At 40.9% G+C, this 17,161-nt stretch overlaps 1 protein-coding gene across 1 annotated transcript in view; it reads left to right on the top strand.

Annotated features, from left to right (window-relative positions):
* The window catches only part of hivep1 (HIVEP zinc finger 1), a 108,567-nt gene extending 94,468 nt beyond the window's left edge, over window positions 1-14,099 (top strand). Inside the window, 7 exon segments of the mRNA XM_056480382.1 lie at window positions 3,884-5,671; window positions 5,674-9,575; window positions 9,711-9,847; window positions 9,931-10,106; window positions 10,695-10,796; window positions 11,487-12,031; window positions 12,295-14,099. Coding sequence (XP_056336357.1) covers window positions 3,884-5,671; window positions 5,674-9,575; window positions 9,711-9,847; window positions 9,931-10,106; window positions 10,695-10,796; window positions 11,487-12,031; window positions 12,295-13,455 — 7,811 coding nt within the window. The 3' untranslated portion in view covers window positions 13,456-14,099.
* Window positions 14,100-17,161: the final 3,062 nt, after the last annotated feature.

The following is a 17,161-nucleotide window of genomic DNA, read 5'->3' as shown; positions in this document are numbered from 1 at the left end:
TCCAACTTTAATAATAAATTGATGGGTTCTACCCCCCTTTGACTTCAGAACTGCCTTAATCCTGGACGTGTTGTGCGTTCGGAGATGCTCTTCTGCAGACCGCGGTTATAATGAGTGCTTATTTGAGTTACTGTTGCCTTTCTATCAGGTGGAACCAGTCTGGCCATTCTCCTCTGACCTCTGGCATCAACAAGGCATTTGCGCACACAGAACTGACCCTCACTGGATATTTTCTCTTTTTCAGAGCATTCTCTGTAAACCCTAGAGATGGTTGTGCGTGAAAATCCCAGTAGATCAGCAGTTTCTGAAATACTCAGATCAGCCTGTGTGACACCAACAACCATGTCACGTTCAAATTCACTTAAATCACCTTTCTTCCCCATTCTGATGCTCAGTTTGAATTGCAGCAGATCGTCTTGACCATGTCTACATGCCTAAGTGCATTGAGTTGCTGCCATGTGATTGGCTGATTAGAAAATTGCTTTAACGAACAGTTGGACAGGTGTACCTAATAAAGTGGGTGGTGAGTGTATATACATATCATGCATATTTGGGTGTTTTGCACATTTGGCACACTTGCTATTGTAACTTGCCTTTGTTGGCAAATGTTGATCACTGTTTTACATCTCTGATGCTTAAAATAATGCTATATGATCAATATGAGATACAGCATGAACTTCCATTATTTCGCTATGACACTAAAGTTGAATATTTAATAGATGTTTAATATAAAACAAATTTACTCAAGTATTGCTCTTGCACAAATTCTTTGCGGTTAGTTTGAACATCCTCACCGTCTGCATAATTCATAATAAAACACATTTATTATGAATAATACTGTCAGGGGGGCAGCACGGTGGCGCAGTGGTTAGCACAATCACCTCACAGCAAGAAGGTCGCTGGTTCGAGCCTCACCTGGGTCAGTTGGCATTTTTGTGTGGAGTTTGCATGTTCTCTCCGTGTTCGTGTGGGTTTCCTCCGGGTGCTCCGGTTTCCCCCACAAGTCCAAAAACATGGGCTGTAGGTGAATTGGGTAGGCTAAATTGTCCATAGTGTATGTGTGCGAATGAGTGTGTATGGATGTTTCCTAGTTATGCGTTGCAGCTGGAAGGTCATCCGCTGCATAAAACATGTGCTGGATAAGTTGGCGGTTCATTCTGCTGTGGCGACCCCAGATTAATAAAGGGACTAAACCGAAAAGAAAATGAATGAATGAATAGTCAGGTATTCAAATATATAAGATCGGACATCTCTGCTGACAATTTCTGTCATTTATTCTTTCTCCACCTTTGTTGATCCCTGACTGTCTCTTCGGTAAGGGAACAGGGAACTGTCGCTTATTTGCATATAAAGGCACACACACAAAAAAAAATGTGTGGCAAATTAGATATTATAAATAATGGTCTGTTTTGAGCTGACACAAATTGGGAACGCCAGAACTTATTTAACATATTGTCAAAAGTGACACAATTTTAGCCAAAAAAACAAATACACTGCGAATCCATTTAAAAAAAAAACATGTTTCACCATCGTACATGGAAAAACAGCATAGACGTTGCATAATACATTGGAATGGGAAAGCATTCTAAGATTATGTAAAAGCATAGAGAAAAAGTGAGCGCACTGTTGCGTGTTTATATGAGAGAACGGCCCAATGCGACTGAGATGGAATCTTTTGAAGCTCCTTGTGTAATGTGAATGAACTGAATCCATGTTACCATAATAAGACCCTATTCATTTACTGTGGTAAAGGCTCTGTTTGCATGTTCAGTTTATCCAGCCCCTATTTTTGGAAGGGTTACATCAGAATGCAACTGGTTGAAGAATAAATAACCCCCCTTCTCAAAATACATGCAATGATGTTACCTCGGTGTTGATCCTGAATCTGTTAAAGCCAGTTAATTAGCGCCTCTTTCTAAAAACATTGTCAGATGAACACAGTGTTGAATTTACAACCCAAGTAAGTCAAATCGGAGGTCTTGGTGAAATCCGACCAAGCTTTTTTGAACTTCTGGGGAATTCCTAGAACATCCAGGAAATGATGACTTTGTTGTTACAACACTAACCACTTCTCTCCACCAACCGTGCCAAGCAAAGTAAAGAAGGGAAACCCTAATAAGTGCAGGATTGCCACAGATGTTCAGGCTTGGTTATGTGTTTTGTAACTATTTGGCATCAGCCACACAAAGAGCCTTCAGTCTAACTTTAAGACCACAGGGAGTCCAAACACAGCAAGTGCGGTAAACTCTGCCCATCGGTGCGTAATTGTGAACAAGTTTCAGTTGTGCACGCTCTGCGGCAGGGTTCCTTTTTTCCAAATTAAGAGTGATTTGTTTTCTGCCAGATGTTGACTTAGGTGCTCAAGTCAGACCATGCTGAGCCTACGGACAGATTTAATTCATTCACCCAAGTTTATTCGTCCACATAAACACCAAGGGTAGAAGCAGTGTTTTTGTCTTCCAATGGACAAAATTCTGTCTTCCCCAGTAGAAGAATAGACCAAGGTAAGGCTCATCCTAACTAACGCAATTGCAGTGCTGAATGAGATATAGGAGAGTGAGTTAGGGAGGGTTTGGAGAGAGAGAGAGGGATGGTGACAGAGGGTTGAGAAACAGAGAGTGGGTTTTGTACATAATGATGCGTGGGCCTCAGTAGCAGCTCAGGAGATCTTCTAGATTCCAAAACAGTCTCATCTATGTGCTAGCTGTCAGAGGCACTGCTGCAGCTTATACTGGACTGGGTTTGCTAAGACGTGGATTGGGTTCTTTTAAATGGAAGTGCTTTGTCCGCACATCGTTTCGTCAATACTCGTTGCTTAGGTATGTTCTGATTTTTGGCTGGTTTATGATGTTGAATGCAGAGTTTGTTGATGTTTTGATATTGTGCAAAGTACAGTTGTTGTTTTGCCTTACAAATTTTTGCATGATGAAAGGTATTCTGCTAAAGGGGGAGTAAATTAAAGCCGAAAATAACAGACATGGGTGTTTGTTTTGAAGATTTGCAGGAAGATGCAAGGGTAGTTTGTGCGTTGAAAGATTACATAAATGCTGACTACATTTGATTGTGAATTTTATGTAGGTGTGCACACTAGATTTAGGTTTAGATTCTAGCTATTAAAGTTTGTTTTTTGTGCCTGAAATAATTTGTTTTAGACAGATTAAACAATACTATATCTAGATAGAACATATAATTACAAAAATATTTGGCTTAATTCCTTCAAAATATGTTGCAAGATGTTATTCTAGAAATTATATGTTTTCTAAATTTTGGAAATTTGAAGAAGTAATTAAGTTTAAATGTTCCAAATCATTTTTAGCTTTAACAAATAATCTTCCGCACAACTGATGGTGATAGATGGGTTCATAGAGAAAAAGAAACACCAAAAAAGTCAACATAAAAAAAAATCCTTCACACTGCAATATTTTACAAAAATGTCAAAGGATAGTTTTTTTTTTTTTTAATTAAACATTCGTAACATCACCTTCATGGTTTATTTTGCGGTCTTTTTTTTGGGGAAAAAAACCCTCAAAAAAACAACAACATGATACCTGACGATGACGATCATGCGGCCAAAATGGTGTAATCAATCATTGATATAGTTGCAAAATATGGTAGTGTGTGGGATTGTTTTTGTTTTTTTATTTTGTTTGTTTGTTTCTTAATTATTAAATTATTATCAAATTGTTAAAACTGTTTTTAAATTACATTTTATTTCTAGATACATTTTTAAAGCACATATTTCCCTCCTTTTTCCGATGCTTATGGTTGGTCAAAGGTTATTTTATTGAATGTTTGATTCATTTTCCAGTTATCTGAAAAATTGTAACTACTGAAAATAGTTTAGAATGCTCATTGCAATTTTTCTTTTTCCCCCTTCTTACAGATACAAATGAAAGTACTGGCAGAAACTCTGAAGGCATCAAAGGACTGAAGAGGAAAAAAGTTGTGGTGCAAAACCAGTTAAAGAAAATACCTAAATCTCCTGTTAAAAAACAATCCCAGACCAAGAAATCCATTTCTTCAAACATCTCATCTTCATCCAAAGAAGCCACACCCTCCTCTTTTTCTAGCAGTTCATCACATGGATCGCCTAAACCCCAAGATGCTGAAGATGAACCGGAGGAGGCATCTGCATCTAGGACAGTAAAGGTGGAGCACGAGGAGATATCGACCTCAGAGCCACAGGCTCTCAGCCACAAAGGTGCTGCAGCAGAACATTGTGTTGAAGAGCTTGTGCAGACAGATAGCTGGTGTGGCAACAGCAGCAACAAAAGTACATCTCCCTCTCACACAAGTGCTCCCCTTGAGGTACTGCTCAAGGCTATGGAGCCAGATTTCATTGATTTCACATATACAGAAAGGAAGAACAGCAGTCCAATAGGACATCTTGGAAAATCTGCTTCCATTCCTGTCACTTATTCAGACTATGCCGTAGCTATGCCTGCTGTTAATTTCAACATCCAGTCACAAAACTCCTTTATGCAACCATTCAATGCAGCCAAACAGTTCTACAGCAGTGTGGGATCTACAGGTCAACACACAACACAGCCGTACATGTCTGGAAATCGTCAGCAAGAGAAACCAGGAGTCCAGAAAAGCTACAGTGTTGGTCCTTCACTTACCCTGATGCATGCACCTGTTCCATCAGGATCAGGTGGTTTCCCACAGAGCCAGCCCCCTGTTGTTCAAACATGCCAGTCTTTGTCAGCCACGGTACCCAACTCAATTCAAGTCCCCGTTACACCAGGTTACAACCCTGTTCAAATGACAACGGTAGTCAACTTTGGTGCAAGTCAGGTATCTGATGCAAAAGATCAAAAACCAAAAAAGCAAGGGAAATACGTCTGTGAATATTGTAAAAGAGCTTGTGCCAAGCCAAGTGTGCTTCTAAAACACATACGTTCCCACACAGGAGAGAGACCTTATCCCTGTGTGACATGTGGCTTTTCATTTAAGACCAAAAGCAACTTATACAAGCATAAGAAGTCTCATGCGCATGCTATCAAACTTGGCCTGGTGAAAGACTCTGGAAGTGGTTCCCTTTCCCAAGAGTCTGACAAAGGCCTGGCCACACATTCAGATGTTGATGAAAGTGGGGACAGTGATGAAGACGGTAGTGCAGCTGACTTGGATGCGGATTCTTCACAAAGCAGCTTAACAGCATTATCTGAGAGCAGTTTGCAGAGTGCCAGCATGGTACAAGGAAGCCAAGCAGAATCTGAGCATTCACTGGTGTTTGAAAATCTTAAACCATTAGCTACTCAGAGAGGATGTGAGCCAAAGGTCGCTGCCGCTCTCCCTAAAGTGGTAGTACACCCTGTAAATGTTTCACCTCTGCGTGCAGACAGCCCTCGAGTTACAGATTCAGCACCTGAACAAGCCACAGCCCAGAGGCAAAGGGATTTCCAACCAACAAATCTAAGGTCAAATGTAACGGTTCTATCTTCACTAAAAGAAGTGGATTGCACGAGTCCTCCACAAGATTCAGTTAGTGAGGATGAAGATCAGCATTGTAAATCACCACTAGGAGGCAGCCATGCCCAGCTACAAAGGCAACAAGCAACTGATTACTCTCAACAGGCACAAGTCAAGTGCCTCCTTAGTCCTCGGAGTCTTGGGAGCACTGACTCTGGCTACTTTTCACGTTCTGAGAGTGCAGATCAAGCAATGAGTCCCCAAGTCCTTTTGTTAAGATAACCCCACCAGTAGAAACTGACAGTACAAAAACCCCACACATTCCTCCTTGCCCAGTTGTGGCGGCTGTCATGCATGTAGCACCCATTGAGAAGCCTCGAGTTCCTTCAGGACAAATGCGTCCTCCATTGGAAACCAAAGCTCTATCCCTCGAGGAGCGCATATCAAAACTGATCTCAGACAATGAGGCTGTTGTGGATGACAAACAACTAGACAGTGTCAAACCTAGACGGACTTCCCTTTCTCGAAGAGGTAGCATTGATTCCCCCAAATCATACATATTTAAAGACTCTTTTCAGTTTGATCTCAAACCACCAGTAAGAAGATCTAGTTCTAACTCGGACATACCAAAATCTCCTTTCACTCCAACAGACAAATCCAAGCAAGTATTTCTCCTTTCTGTACCATCTCAGTATCCAGCCATGGAATGTTTACCAATAACAAGAAGTAATTCCATGCCTACCACACCTGGTCAGTCGGCTCTATTCCCCAATGTAACACCTCAGCCACACCAACTAAGGATCTGTCAGTCGTTTGATGACAAGATCAGCTCACTAAATGACGATGTATTCTCTTCTGCTCCCTCTACTCCCAACCCTGCTGTACATCCTCGCACACTAGTGAGGCAGATAGCAGTTGAGGATTTGTCCACAAATGATGGCCATGTCCTTATTCAAGTTCATTCCATGGATGAGAGTCATCACGGACCAAGTATTACACATGAGCTGCGAAGTAAGTCTTTTGAGCATGCAACAGAAAAAAATCGAAAACCCCAGCAAAACAAAGGGACAATGTATGAATGTGAGACTTGCCGTAACCGTTACAGGAAATTGGAAAATTTTGAAAATCACAAGAAGTTTTATTGTTCGGAACTGCATGGCCCAAAAAACAAGCCTATGCATGCTAGAGAGACTGAACATGACGTTTTTGGACGTGGAATTCAGCAGCCTCTTTTAAACAGAAATGCAGTAATTACTGGCAATGTAGAGCAACCACTACTCCTAAGAAAAAGAAGGAAAATTAAAAGTGTTGGAGATGATGATGACCAATCTCCAACTGAGACCACTCCCCCATGTTCAAGAAGTTTTGACTCCTGCCAGTCTTCTACAGGTACGATGGGGCGAACTAATTCTCACCATACCCAATCTTTAAGTAACTCTGCTATTTTAGGACAAATACAAATCATTGGAAGGGCTGGAGAATTGCAAGAGTCAAGACTATCTCCAATACGAGAGGCTCAGATAAGCACACCAAGTAAAGAACGAGGAGACCTCCAGAGACAAGGAAGTGGAACTTCAGTCATTCGACATACCAATTCCCTTAGCCGACCAAATTCTTTTGAAACATCTGAGTCCATTGACAGGTCATCTCCGGTTGATCTTGTGGAAAAGGAAATAAAGTGTTCTGTAAAAAGCCATACAGAGACTGCAGTGAGTTCTTCGCAAAGTTACCATGACAGAATGTCTACACCAAAATGCCCCAGCCAAACTCATGAAAAGCAATCCTTTGCAATTGTAAGTGATGTCCCTCCAGTACAGCAATCTCGGCTTGTTCGCCAGAACAACATTCAAGTCCCTGAAATATTAGTAACAGAGGAACCAGACAGAGACCATGAAACCCAAGCTGTAGAATCAACAGAGAAACCTGCAGAGACATTCAGCTGGCCTCAGAGGAGTGAGAGCTTGTCTAAACTGCCAACAGAAAAACTCCCCCCAAAGAAAAAGCGCATAAGACTTGCTCAAATGGAACACTCTTCAGGTGAATCCAGCTTTGAGTCAAGTCTCTCTCGTAGCCTCAGTAGAGACAGTAGCTTGTCAAGGTGCTCAAGTATTTCAGCCTCCTTTGACAGAGATGATCCACCAAGATCTGACAGCCCATCAAGAGCTGATAGTGTTGGGAAGCTACCAGAAACTCAAGGGGTTCCTGTAGCAAACAACACTCTTGGAGTGCCAGGCATGATGAGACGTTCTACCTCAGAACAAATCAGCTGCACTCAGTCATCAGTGGAAATTTCTTGCGACTATCGTAGCAAATCCTTTGACTACAGCAGCATGTCACCCAGCAGGCCTTTGTCACCAAGGCAGACTGCCCTTCCAAAAACTACACAGTGTCCTCCATCTACCCAGGTGCCTCTAATTGAAAGAAGAAGGGGGCCTCTGGTACGTCAAATGTCCTTGAAGATTGCACCAGAGCCTCAAATGGCAGTGAAACAGACTACCCCCATTCAAAGAGTCTCCTTCACCAATGAATGCTCTGGGTCCCAACCTAGATCAGTAAATCTGAACACAACTGCTCTTGTTCAGTGCTTTGCTGTGCACTCTGGAGAGGTCTCTCTACCAAAAAATGAGCAAGTGGTCCAAAGCATTAACCTTGGAAGCAAAACTCAACAACCACAAGTTCATGGCCTTCCACACCCATGGCATCAGACCTCAAGGGTTGTGGCAGGCCATGTGCAACCTCTTGTCCATATGGTAGGTGGTCAGACAGACATTAAAAAGAGCTCTGCTGAGAAAAATAAAATATTTGTACCTAAATACCAAATGAACTGTCCAGTACTAAAAACAGGCCAGACATATTCTTTAGCAGGTGTGCATGGCACACAAATCCCATTGCCAGTGATAACAATACCAATAGCTAATGAAATTAAAGGGTCACATTCAAATGATGGGATGCAAAATGTCTATGTTGCACAACCAAGTTATCAGGCTGTAATCAGTAAGCCTTCGACTGTACAGCCTTCTAGTGCACAAGTTGATACAGCGTCCCATATAGCACCAGTAACTGCACCTGTACCACAGATTCTTATCACCCACGAGCACACCCTAGCATCTGCTTCTGCAGTTTCTAAGGTCAGCTTCCCCACTGTACCTGCTATGAACAGTGATTCAAAGATTGGACCAGAAATTCAAGCTCAAAAGCGACCTGGCTCTGTTGCTGTACAGATAAAAAACAACATAAAAACAACTGACCAAAACCAAACCACAGAGCAAAGCATTATTTCCCTCGGTTCACTGCATTGTACGCAAAAACTGGCATCTGCAAATTTATGCCCCCAAGAATCCACTGCTTCAAGCAAGCGTATGCTCTCACCTGCTAATAGCCTAGACATTGCTATGGAAAAGACTCAGAAGCGAGCTAAAGATGAGCATGGAGCTGCATGTCTTACTGATGGTAGATCTCTGAACTACTTGAACTCAAAGATGTCAGAAATTACCAGACAGAGAAAATTAATGCTGGTTAGACAGGTCTGTACCACAGAGCCAGTGGATAGCCCAATTGAGACTGATGCCCCAGAACAATTGCCAGAGACATCTGACACTGAAAAGAATTTTCAGAAACAAATACCTCAGGTGACAACAACTGAAGTCAGTGAACAGGAGATGGAGAGTAGAACACCTACAACAACACCTCCTGCACGTTCTTCACCTGGAGTTCAAAGCTACCCCATTCCAGAGAATGCCACTCTGAAGCCACAAGAAAAACCAGAGGAGCAGCGCTGGTCTCCATCAAAATCTCCTTTGAGGCCTCCATCATTTCAGGGACAAGTCAAGTTAGCTTCTTCAGTGTCTGTGGTCAACACTAGAGACAGCCATCGTCTATCTTTCCCCAGTTTGAAAACAGCTACAACATTCACCTGGTGTTTTCTCATGAAAAGGAAACCCCTCCACGTTCAGCAGATGGACCAGAGGATCTCTGCCTACTCTGCATGGGTAGTAAACCCAAACAATCCCAATCCATTGGGGCTTCCCACCAAAGTGGTAATGTCCTTGTTTGATTCCAAACAGACATCCAAGAAAATACACTACACCCAAGCAAAAACAACTACTTTGAAATCTGACATCTTGACCTACTCTGGCAAGCTGAAGGACATCTTGCCAAAAGTAAGAACATAATCATTCAACTGATACTGCTTTTGCAGTTAGTTTTAACATAATACTTTAAACATTACAAATTTCAATGGACTCTCAGGTAAATGCACAATAAACACATTCTTCTCATTTCTTGTATCGCTTCAGGTTTTGATACAGCAAAGATCTGTGCCAACTGAGAATAGTGGAAAAACAAAACCAGATACTCAACCAGTTAATCAGAAAGAGTCAGACAAAGACACTTCCAAATCTGAACCCCAGCGAGTGAAGATCTTTGATGGAGGGTTTGTAAAACTTAGAATTTATATTAACAATCTTTAACATGTTAAATAGGAATAGTGTTTTGATGTATTTGTTGTATTTTCAGATACAAATCGAATGAGGAGTACGTGTATGTAAGGGGCCGTGGAAGAGGAAAGTACATATGTGAGGAATGTGGAATTCGCTGCAAGAAACCTAGCATGCTGCGGAAGCACATCCGTACGCATTCAGATATCCGTCCATTTCACTGCACGCACTGCAACTTCTCTTTTAAGACTAAAGGTAAGTTCAGTCTCAAAGACATTGATTAAATAACTGTGATGTTTACATTTTGTTTTGCTCCTTAATTAGTAAATATTAAAAGCTTATTTTTGACTGTAACAAATAATGAACTGAATAAAAAGATACTAAAATCGAACTTAATTGTAATACATTAACATAACCATAATAAATAGTGTACCCATACACCTGGCCAAAGACTTATCTAACCATGTTTGTAATCCAAAATGTTTCATTTTCTAAATGAAACCGGTCAGGATTTCATAACAGTTAGGTAATTTAGATAATCTTTAAGGATGGTTGGAAATTATTTCTGTATAAAGAGTTTCTTCTTACCTGCTTTTTTTTGAAGACTGTGCCTGTTCTTTTTAAAAAGCCAGTATGATTCATCACAGTTGAACTTCCCACGCTGCACTGCAGAACAGCACACAGTGTCAGACCAGCCCACGTTCCTTTAAGAACTTCTTTATCAGTTACTCACCCATTACATAGAGCTAGTGCTTGGGAACATGTCATGCTTATGTAAACCACTCCCATGCCCTGCATAAGCCTCCCACCTGAGCGACCTCTCTGTTCCCTTTATCCACACAGGGAACCTTACCAAGCACATGAAGTCCAAAGCCCACAGCAAGAAGTGCATGGAAATGGGAGTCGCTGTGGGTATTATTGAGGACCAGGACGCAGAAGACTCAGGTAGATTATTTTATGCATTTTTGGGAATATCACTCCTTAACAGAAATTCAATAATTTGACAAGGACCCATACTTCACCACAAAGTCCAGACTGCAAAAACTATTGTTTGTTTGTTTTTTCTTTAGTTTTTTCAATTTTACATGTTATTTTTAACAAGAGAATAAACCTTACCATTAATAGGTTTCTAATAATAGCACCATCTGTTATATGTGGATAGTCCCTGGCTATGTTCTATTGAAGTGATGATCTATGGCAATACCATGGTCTAATTAGAGATTCTAAATGCAGTATTTTTCCTTGTTAACTCTTGGTGCATGTGGGCGGCATACACAGCGTTTACTGCGAGGAAATTGCAGCATCTAATTTTAGCAGGGAAGAGGGAGAGAGAGAAGCTGTGAGCTTTCTCTGGTCTCAGTTATTGAGAGCATATTTGTTTTTCTCTCACACGATTCCACACAAGCTGTCAAGCGCAGACTGCATTTGTGGTTCAAGGTGTTAATGTCTTCCCTATATAATGAGAAGGGTGTTTCTAGAACTATCATGCCTCATTATGCTATGGAGTATATGTAAATGCTGAAACCCTGAAAGTCAAAGCTGTTATAAAACAAATACTACTTGCATATTCAGTTTAAATATTGTGTTTAGGATACATAATCCCATTCTGCACTTCTTTTTTTTTTGTCCCTAAAGGTGATCATGGAAGAGCAGGAAGTGCTGACAGACAGGACTCTGATGGGGATGACTCTGATGGCCCAGATGATGAAGATAATGAGGGAGAGGAGGAAGATGAGGAAGACAGCCAAGCAGAGTCCGGTCTTTCTGCAACACCTTCTGTTTCTGCAAGCCCACAGCATTTTTCTGCTAACCAGGCTGACATGGCACCCAGCTCTCTACTGGCTCAGATGTCCATCAGCCCAAATCCATCCCCAGCTCTACAACTTCAGCCTCATCCATCTTCTGACTCCCAGACATCAGACACAGAGTCTGTGGCTATGACAAGCCCAGTTTCTTTGGTCAGACAGATGTCAATTTCTGCCTCCTGCTCCAGCCCTGGCCCTAATCCGACCTCTTTTACATCCCACCCGACCCCTGCCTCAGAATCCCACACCTCTGATACTGACTCCGTACATATGATGAGCCCAGTGTCACCATGCAGGCAGATGTCTATCGACTACCCAGACTTTGATGTTCCCCCTAGTCCCCCAGTGTCAGGCAAGGGTGCCAAGCTCGGCCAGGTGAGACCCGTATCCTCGCAGTCATTGTCTTTCCCGTCGTGCATCCCTTCCTCTCTACATGTGCACCTCACCCCATACCAGTACCAAACCTCATATGCATTCCCATGTCTTGAGTCTCGCATGCCTGGCACATCAGCAAAACTGCTTTGAGTGCATATAAAGGTGAATAGAATTTTAAATGATAGTCACTGACAGCTACTTTCATGTTGCATGTTTGCAGTTTAAAAAAAACTTATTTATGTTTTTGCTATTGTTTTTAACAGGATGGAGTGTCAAGTACGATATCACAGCCTGCAAGTGAGTGCAATGCCAACGTTGACCGTGGTACTCAGACCTCTTCTGACCCTCTTCAGGCACCCTTACACTTTCCAAACGCGGGTCCGCTCCATGAGCCCAGAATAGGAGCCACTACTCATCTCTTCAGCCACCTGCCCTTGCACTCTCAACAACCTCCTCGTTCCCCATACAGCATGGTACCTGTAGGTGGCATCCAGCTTGTTCCTGCCGGTTTGGCTGCTTACTCTACATTTGTACCAATTCAGGCTGGACCAGTTCAGCTGACCATCCCAGCACTTAGCGTGATCCACAGGCAGACTGGCAGCCCCCTCCCAGCACCCAACACCTCGCCCAGGTCAGAGTGTTCCCCAGCCCAGCCACTGGTAGTCCAGGAGCCAGTCAGCAGTGTACTGCCTTGTTTCCCCCTTGGCCAAGTTGCAGGGCTTCAGACACTTGGTGCTCATCAGACTGCCCTGCAGCCTGTGGGTTTGGAGACTTTGAGTGTTGTGGGTTTAGCCAACTCCACCCAGTTGGTGCCTCAACATAGTCTGCCATTAAATGCCACCCTAGGCGTGCAGGTATTGGCAGCTAGCCCTGCCCCTCAGTGCAGCACTGCTTCCCCAGCACAAATCCCTGGTCTGCAAATCCTCAACATTGCCTTACCAGCCCTCATACCATCCCTCAGCCCACTTTCTGCTCTCAGCCCACTCCCTGCAACCCAGGACAAGCCACGAAGCCCTGAGGGTGTAGCATCTGTAACTTTACCAGCACAGGTTGTGGAATCACCACCAGCACCTCTTCCCTCAGCCAGTCCTCCAACAGCCAATCCAGGAAATGTTCCTGTCAATGCAAAGCCATGCATGGAGGTGAAGAAGGTCTCTCTAAACAACCCTAGTGCTGGATCTAGGGACAGAGGGGGTGCAGAGAAGACTACAGCCATGGTGGAAAAATCAAAAACACCACCTCAACCACCTTCGCCCTGCTCACCCTCATCCTCAAATGAGAGAGGCTGCAATGTTGTACACAAGGGATCAGCAGGTGATGCTTGTGAAGTGAAACCAAGGCAACCTGTTTCTAGACAACCAGTGACTGATGACTACAATGAAGCCTCCAGTGATGATGAGGACAGACTTGTCATAGCTACCTGAGAGTCCCAATAAAAGCTCTTTCTTTTCTGCCTATGAATTTCTCTCTCTTTTCACCTCTTTCTCCCAATTTTTTGTAAAACTTTGTCACTTTGTAAAACTGAAACACTTCAGGAGGTTTGCAGCTCTGCAAGCTTTCTATAAAAAGCACACTTTCTGACAGTCATATTGTATGTGCAATCATAAATGATGATGACCAATTATTTTTATTTTGTACTTTTTGTCAGCACCAGACAGTTTTTTGTTTTACTTTTCTTTTTGTACATGTTGTATAGACGATTGTGCCTTTTGGAGTTTCTTGTTTAGAAACCTGTATATAATATCTTATAAATCTAGTAGTTGCCTATTAAGTTGATATGGAAGTTAAAGGAAATTTGTTTTATTTTTAAATGTTTTCATTTTGAAAAGTTTTATGTCTATCGTAAATTGATGGGGAAATTAAATGTACTGAAATATTAACATTTCTATGGATTTTGGGGGGCAGTGTTCCTGTGCACAGATGTTGTGGTCAAGTATTTATTATATTCCACCTGGTGCCCATTTTGAACTCCATAAGTCCATAGGTATGAGTAAAATGGTGGCTTTACATTTGCTGTATCTATACTATCGGCAGTATCAGTAAAACCTTGTTTACAAGTGCAGAAATGTCTCTGAAGTCTCCTTTTCGTTTTTTAAGCGGGTAATTTGCTGTCTTTTTTCTTCTTTAATCAACCTTGCAGAAAGGGCTATTCCCAGGGCTCTCCTAGACATTAGAATTATTCAGCAGTTCAAATCACTAATGAGGAGCTCTGAGGGGCCAACAAATGACGTCACCAATCAGCTCCTTTAACGAGGATTATTGACTGCAACACTGTCCTCGTCTCAAGAGGCTTGGAGCAAAAGCTCTCATTACAGCCCCAGAATGACTCATTCAATTGACAGTGTTTCTTGGTGCCCGTTACTGCAGTCCCCCAAGTCTGTGACTCAACAGCGCCACCTGCTGGACGGGTTGCTCCACTGCAGAAGAGCGCATCGTGCAGGAAGGTGGGGTGGGATGAGGTTATGATGTTGCTTAGTTACTCAGCCCACAGAAGAACATGAGAGTGGGTGAGACTCTCTGTAACGGCTTCAAATGTTCAGTCCCATCCTGACAAATTTAATCCTAAACTGTTCTGCAGTGGAAATGCCATTCCCTGATTTAACCACTATCTAGACATGTGACTTTTTCCATCTTTTAAACTTTTCTGCCACTGTAAATGTGCCCTTAAGCAAGCCCTGTGCTACTCGGTAGTGAGGGATATCATCATTAGGACCTGTATGTACAGGTGAGGCTTAACCTTGACTTAGTGCGATGTCAGAATATTTGAAAAATATCACTGCAGTGATGCCACCCTTGCCTGAGGAGAGCAACGCTTAAGAAAACAGAACTGCATATTTATATAATTGTCCTTAATGCAGCATCCATATTCATCTGCTCTTAATAGATTGCTTTTATTGTTATCCCAAATTCTCCCTCTTTAAATGAGCAAGCATGAACAGGACTACGTGTGTGGAATCTTTGCGCTGTAATATTTAACAGATATTTTTAGAGCGTGTGGAGGGTAGCCGAGTGTAAGCATAAGCTGGTGTGAGTTTCCGTTAACAGGGTTTTCCATTGGGCAGGGACAGAAAGGGCTGAGGGCTAAAGTTTGTAATCTGCTGCTAGCATCACGTTTAGGGAAACCCATAAAAATTGAACAGAGAAATGATTCCATGTGCGTGTTCGCACTTGACAAAAAGGATTAACGTAAACAACTTCTGGTGCGACTGCTCTGTTAGTATGGTTGATTTGAATAAGCATACAGTAGTCAACATTTGAAGTGCATATTAAAAAAAAAGACATCTTACGACAAGAACGGGTACACTTTTTGGTTATAGGACAACTTTGATGAAAGGTTTTGATCCACTTTAAATGCTGACTAGTGTAAACGCACACATCTGAAAAGTGGTGCGCAGCACACAAGAGGATGGAGACCACTGAAAAGATGAGTCTCTGTTTGCTTCTAAACAAACTCTGGCATGATTGTCAATGAAAGATGAAAACAACACAGAATAAAGACATAAATGGACACCATTGTGCATGATCTAACCATAAAAGAATATCTGTTATAATAGCCAAGGTTATTTTTCAAGGATTCAATTTCAATATTATTTTAAAAATTGCTTTATGTTTCATTTGGTTGTAGTTTTTCATTGTTTGTTTGTTTTTTCATTGACATTTAGATTTTATAAATGTAGTTTCAGTTTTGTTTTAGTGGCCTAACTATAGTTTTAGCTGAAGACTTCTTGTGTAGATCAAGGCAGTTTACATTAACTCTTGTGCAAACCTCTTATAATAAAGAAGTTTGAACAGACACTGAAAACAAATACAACTTTTCAGAGTAAAACTATAAAGTTTTAGAATGTAATAATGTACATTAAACATGCGTAGATAAAAAAAAAAATAGAAAAAAAATGACCTTAAATGTTATAAACTAAAAAAGATGTTTTTGACAAAGATCAGTGGAAAAAATGCATAATGTCCTGGCAAAAAATGAACTACAATTTCTTTTAAAAATCTTTAAATTTAACAGATGCTATATTTACTGATTGATTGTATGACAGACAGGACATTTCAAAAGATTGAAAAATGTTTTTGTCTATACATATTAAGATGTAATTTACTTATTTCAAAATATTACAAAAAGCTTAATTTTATTAAACTACAGGTTATTATTTCAGATGGAGTACCTTTCAGATGGAATAGGCCTCTTTTTTTCTTTTAAATTAATGTTTTTTGTTTTTTTTTAATCAGGGTCCTGTCTTTAAATTCAGTCATTTTACTTAAATGTCATGAAAATAAGGCATTCAATGCCTCACTAATAACCTTTTCATTTCCATTCAAGTGAAATCGCTGAACCTAACACAGAACCCTGATGAAACTCCCTGATAAAAGAAAAAAAATGTCAAGAGTTTTTCATATATTTAATGTTTGTTTAGCAACAATAGGTTTTGTTTTCACATTCAATTACATTTTTATAGCCTAGGCTTAATCCTGGAGTCTCAAAGTATAAACTAAAATCAATTATTTCCGTACTTCAAGCATCATTTTTTTTCAGCATCATTACTCCAGTCTTCAATGTTACATGGACCATCAGAAATTTCTAATCTGCTGATTGATTATGGTTATTATTGGTGTTCAGTAATTAATAAGGATTTTTTTATTGATGATAAATCATTGTTCTGGTTTATATTATTTTAGAATAAAAAACACATTTTACTTTTCAAAATACTTTGATGCACATGAAGTTGTATTAATCTGTATTTAGGTTTAACATTTATAACGCGATTTTTCATTGTATCAAGATCTCCACAAAAAAGCATGTTTTTTTTTCATGTAAAAAAAAGTCCTGGCAGTAAAATACCATAAGCTACAGTACATTTTCTGTGAAAAATCTCGAGTATCAAATCAACAGATGGTAATTATAGTTTGTAGATTAGCTTTTGTATGAAATGGAACCAGGTAAGTTTTAGTTCAAATCATCACAAAAACCCTAAATTTTCCAAACTTTTACATTTATATATTTTACATAAGTTCAGAGGACTTTTATTAATGAAAGCTTTTATCAGGGTCTCTGTCTTTAGGTTAAATGGCACAAAATTAAGGCATTTCAATAACTCCCTGATTACCTTTCTATTCCCTTTCAAGGGA

This window comes from Danio aesculapii, chromosome 19 (assembly GCF_903798145.1).
Source record: "Danio aesculapii chromosome 19, fDanAes4.1, whole genome shotgun sequence".
Taxonomy (NCBI): domain Eukaryota; kingdom Metazoa; phylum Chordata; class Actinopteri; order Cypriniformes; family Danionidae; genus Danio; species Danio aesculapii.
The sequence above is the reverse complement of the archived record's forward strand: the minus strand, read 5'-3'. Positions and strand labels throughout refer to the sequence as shown.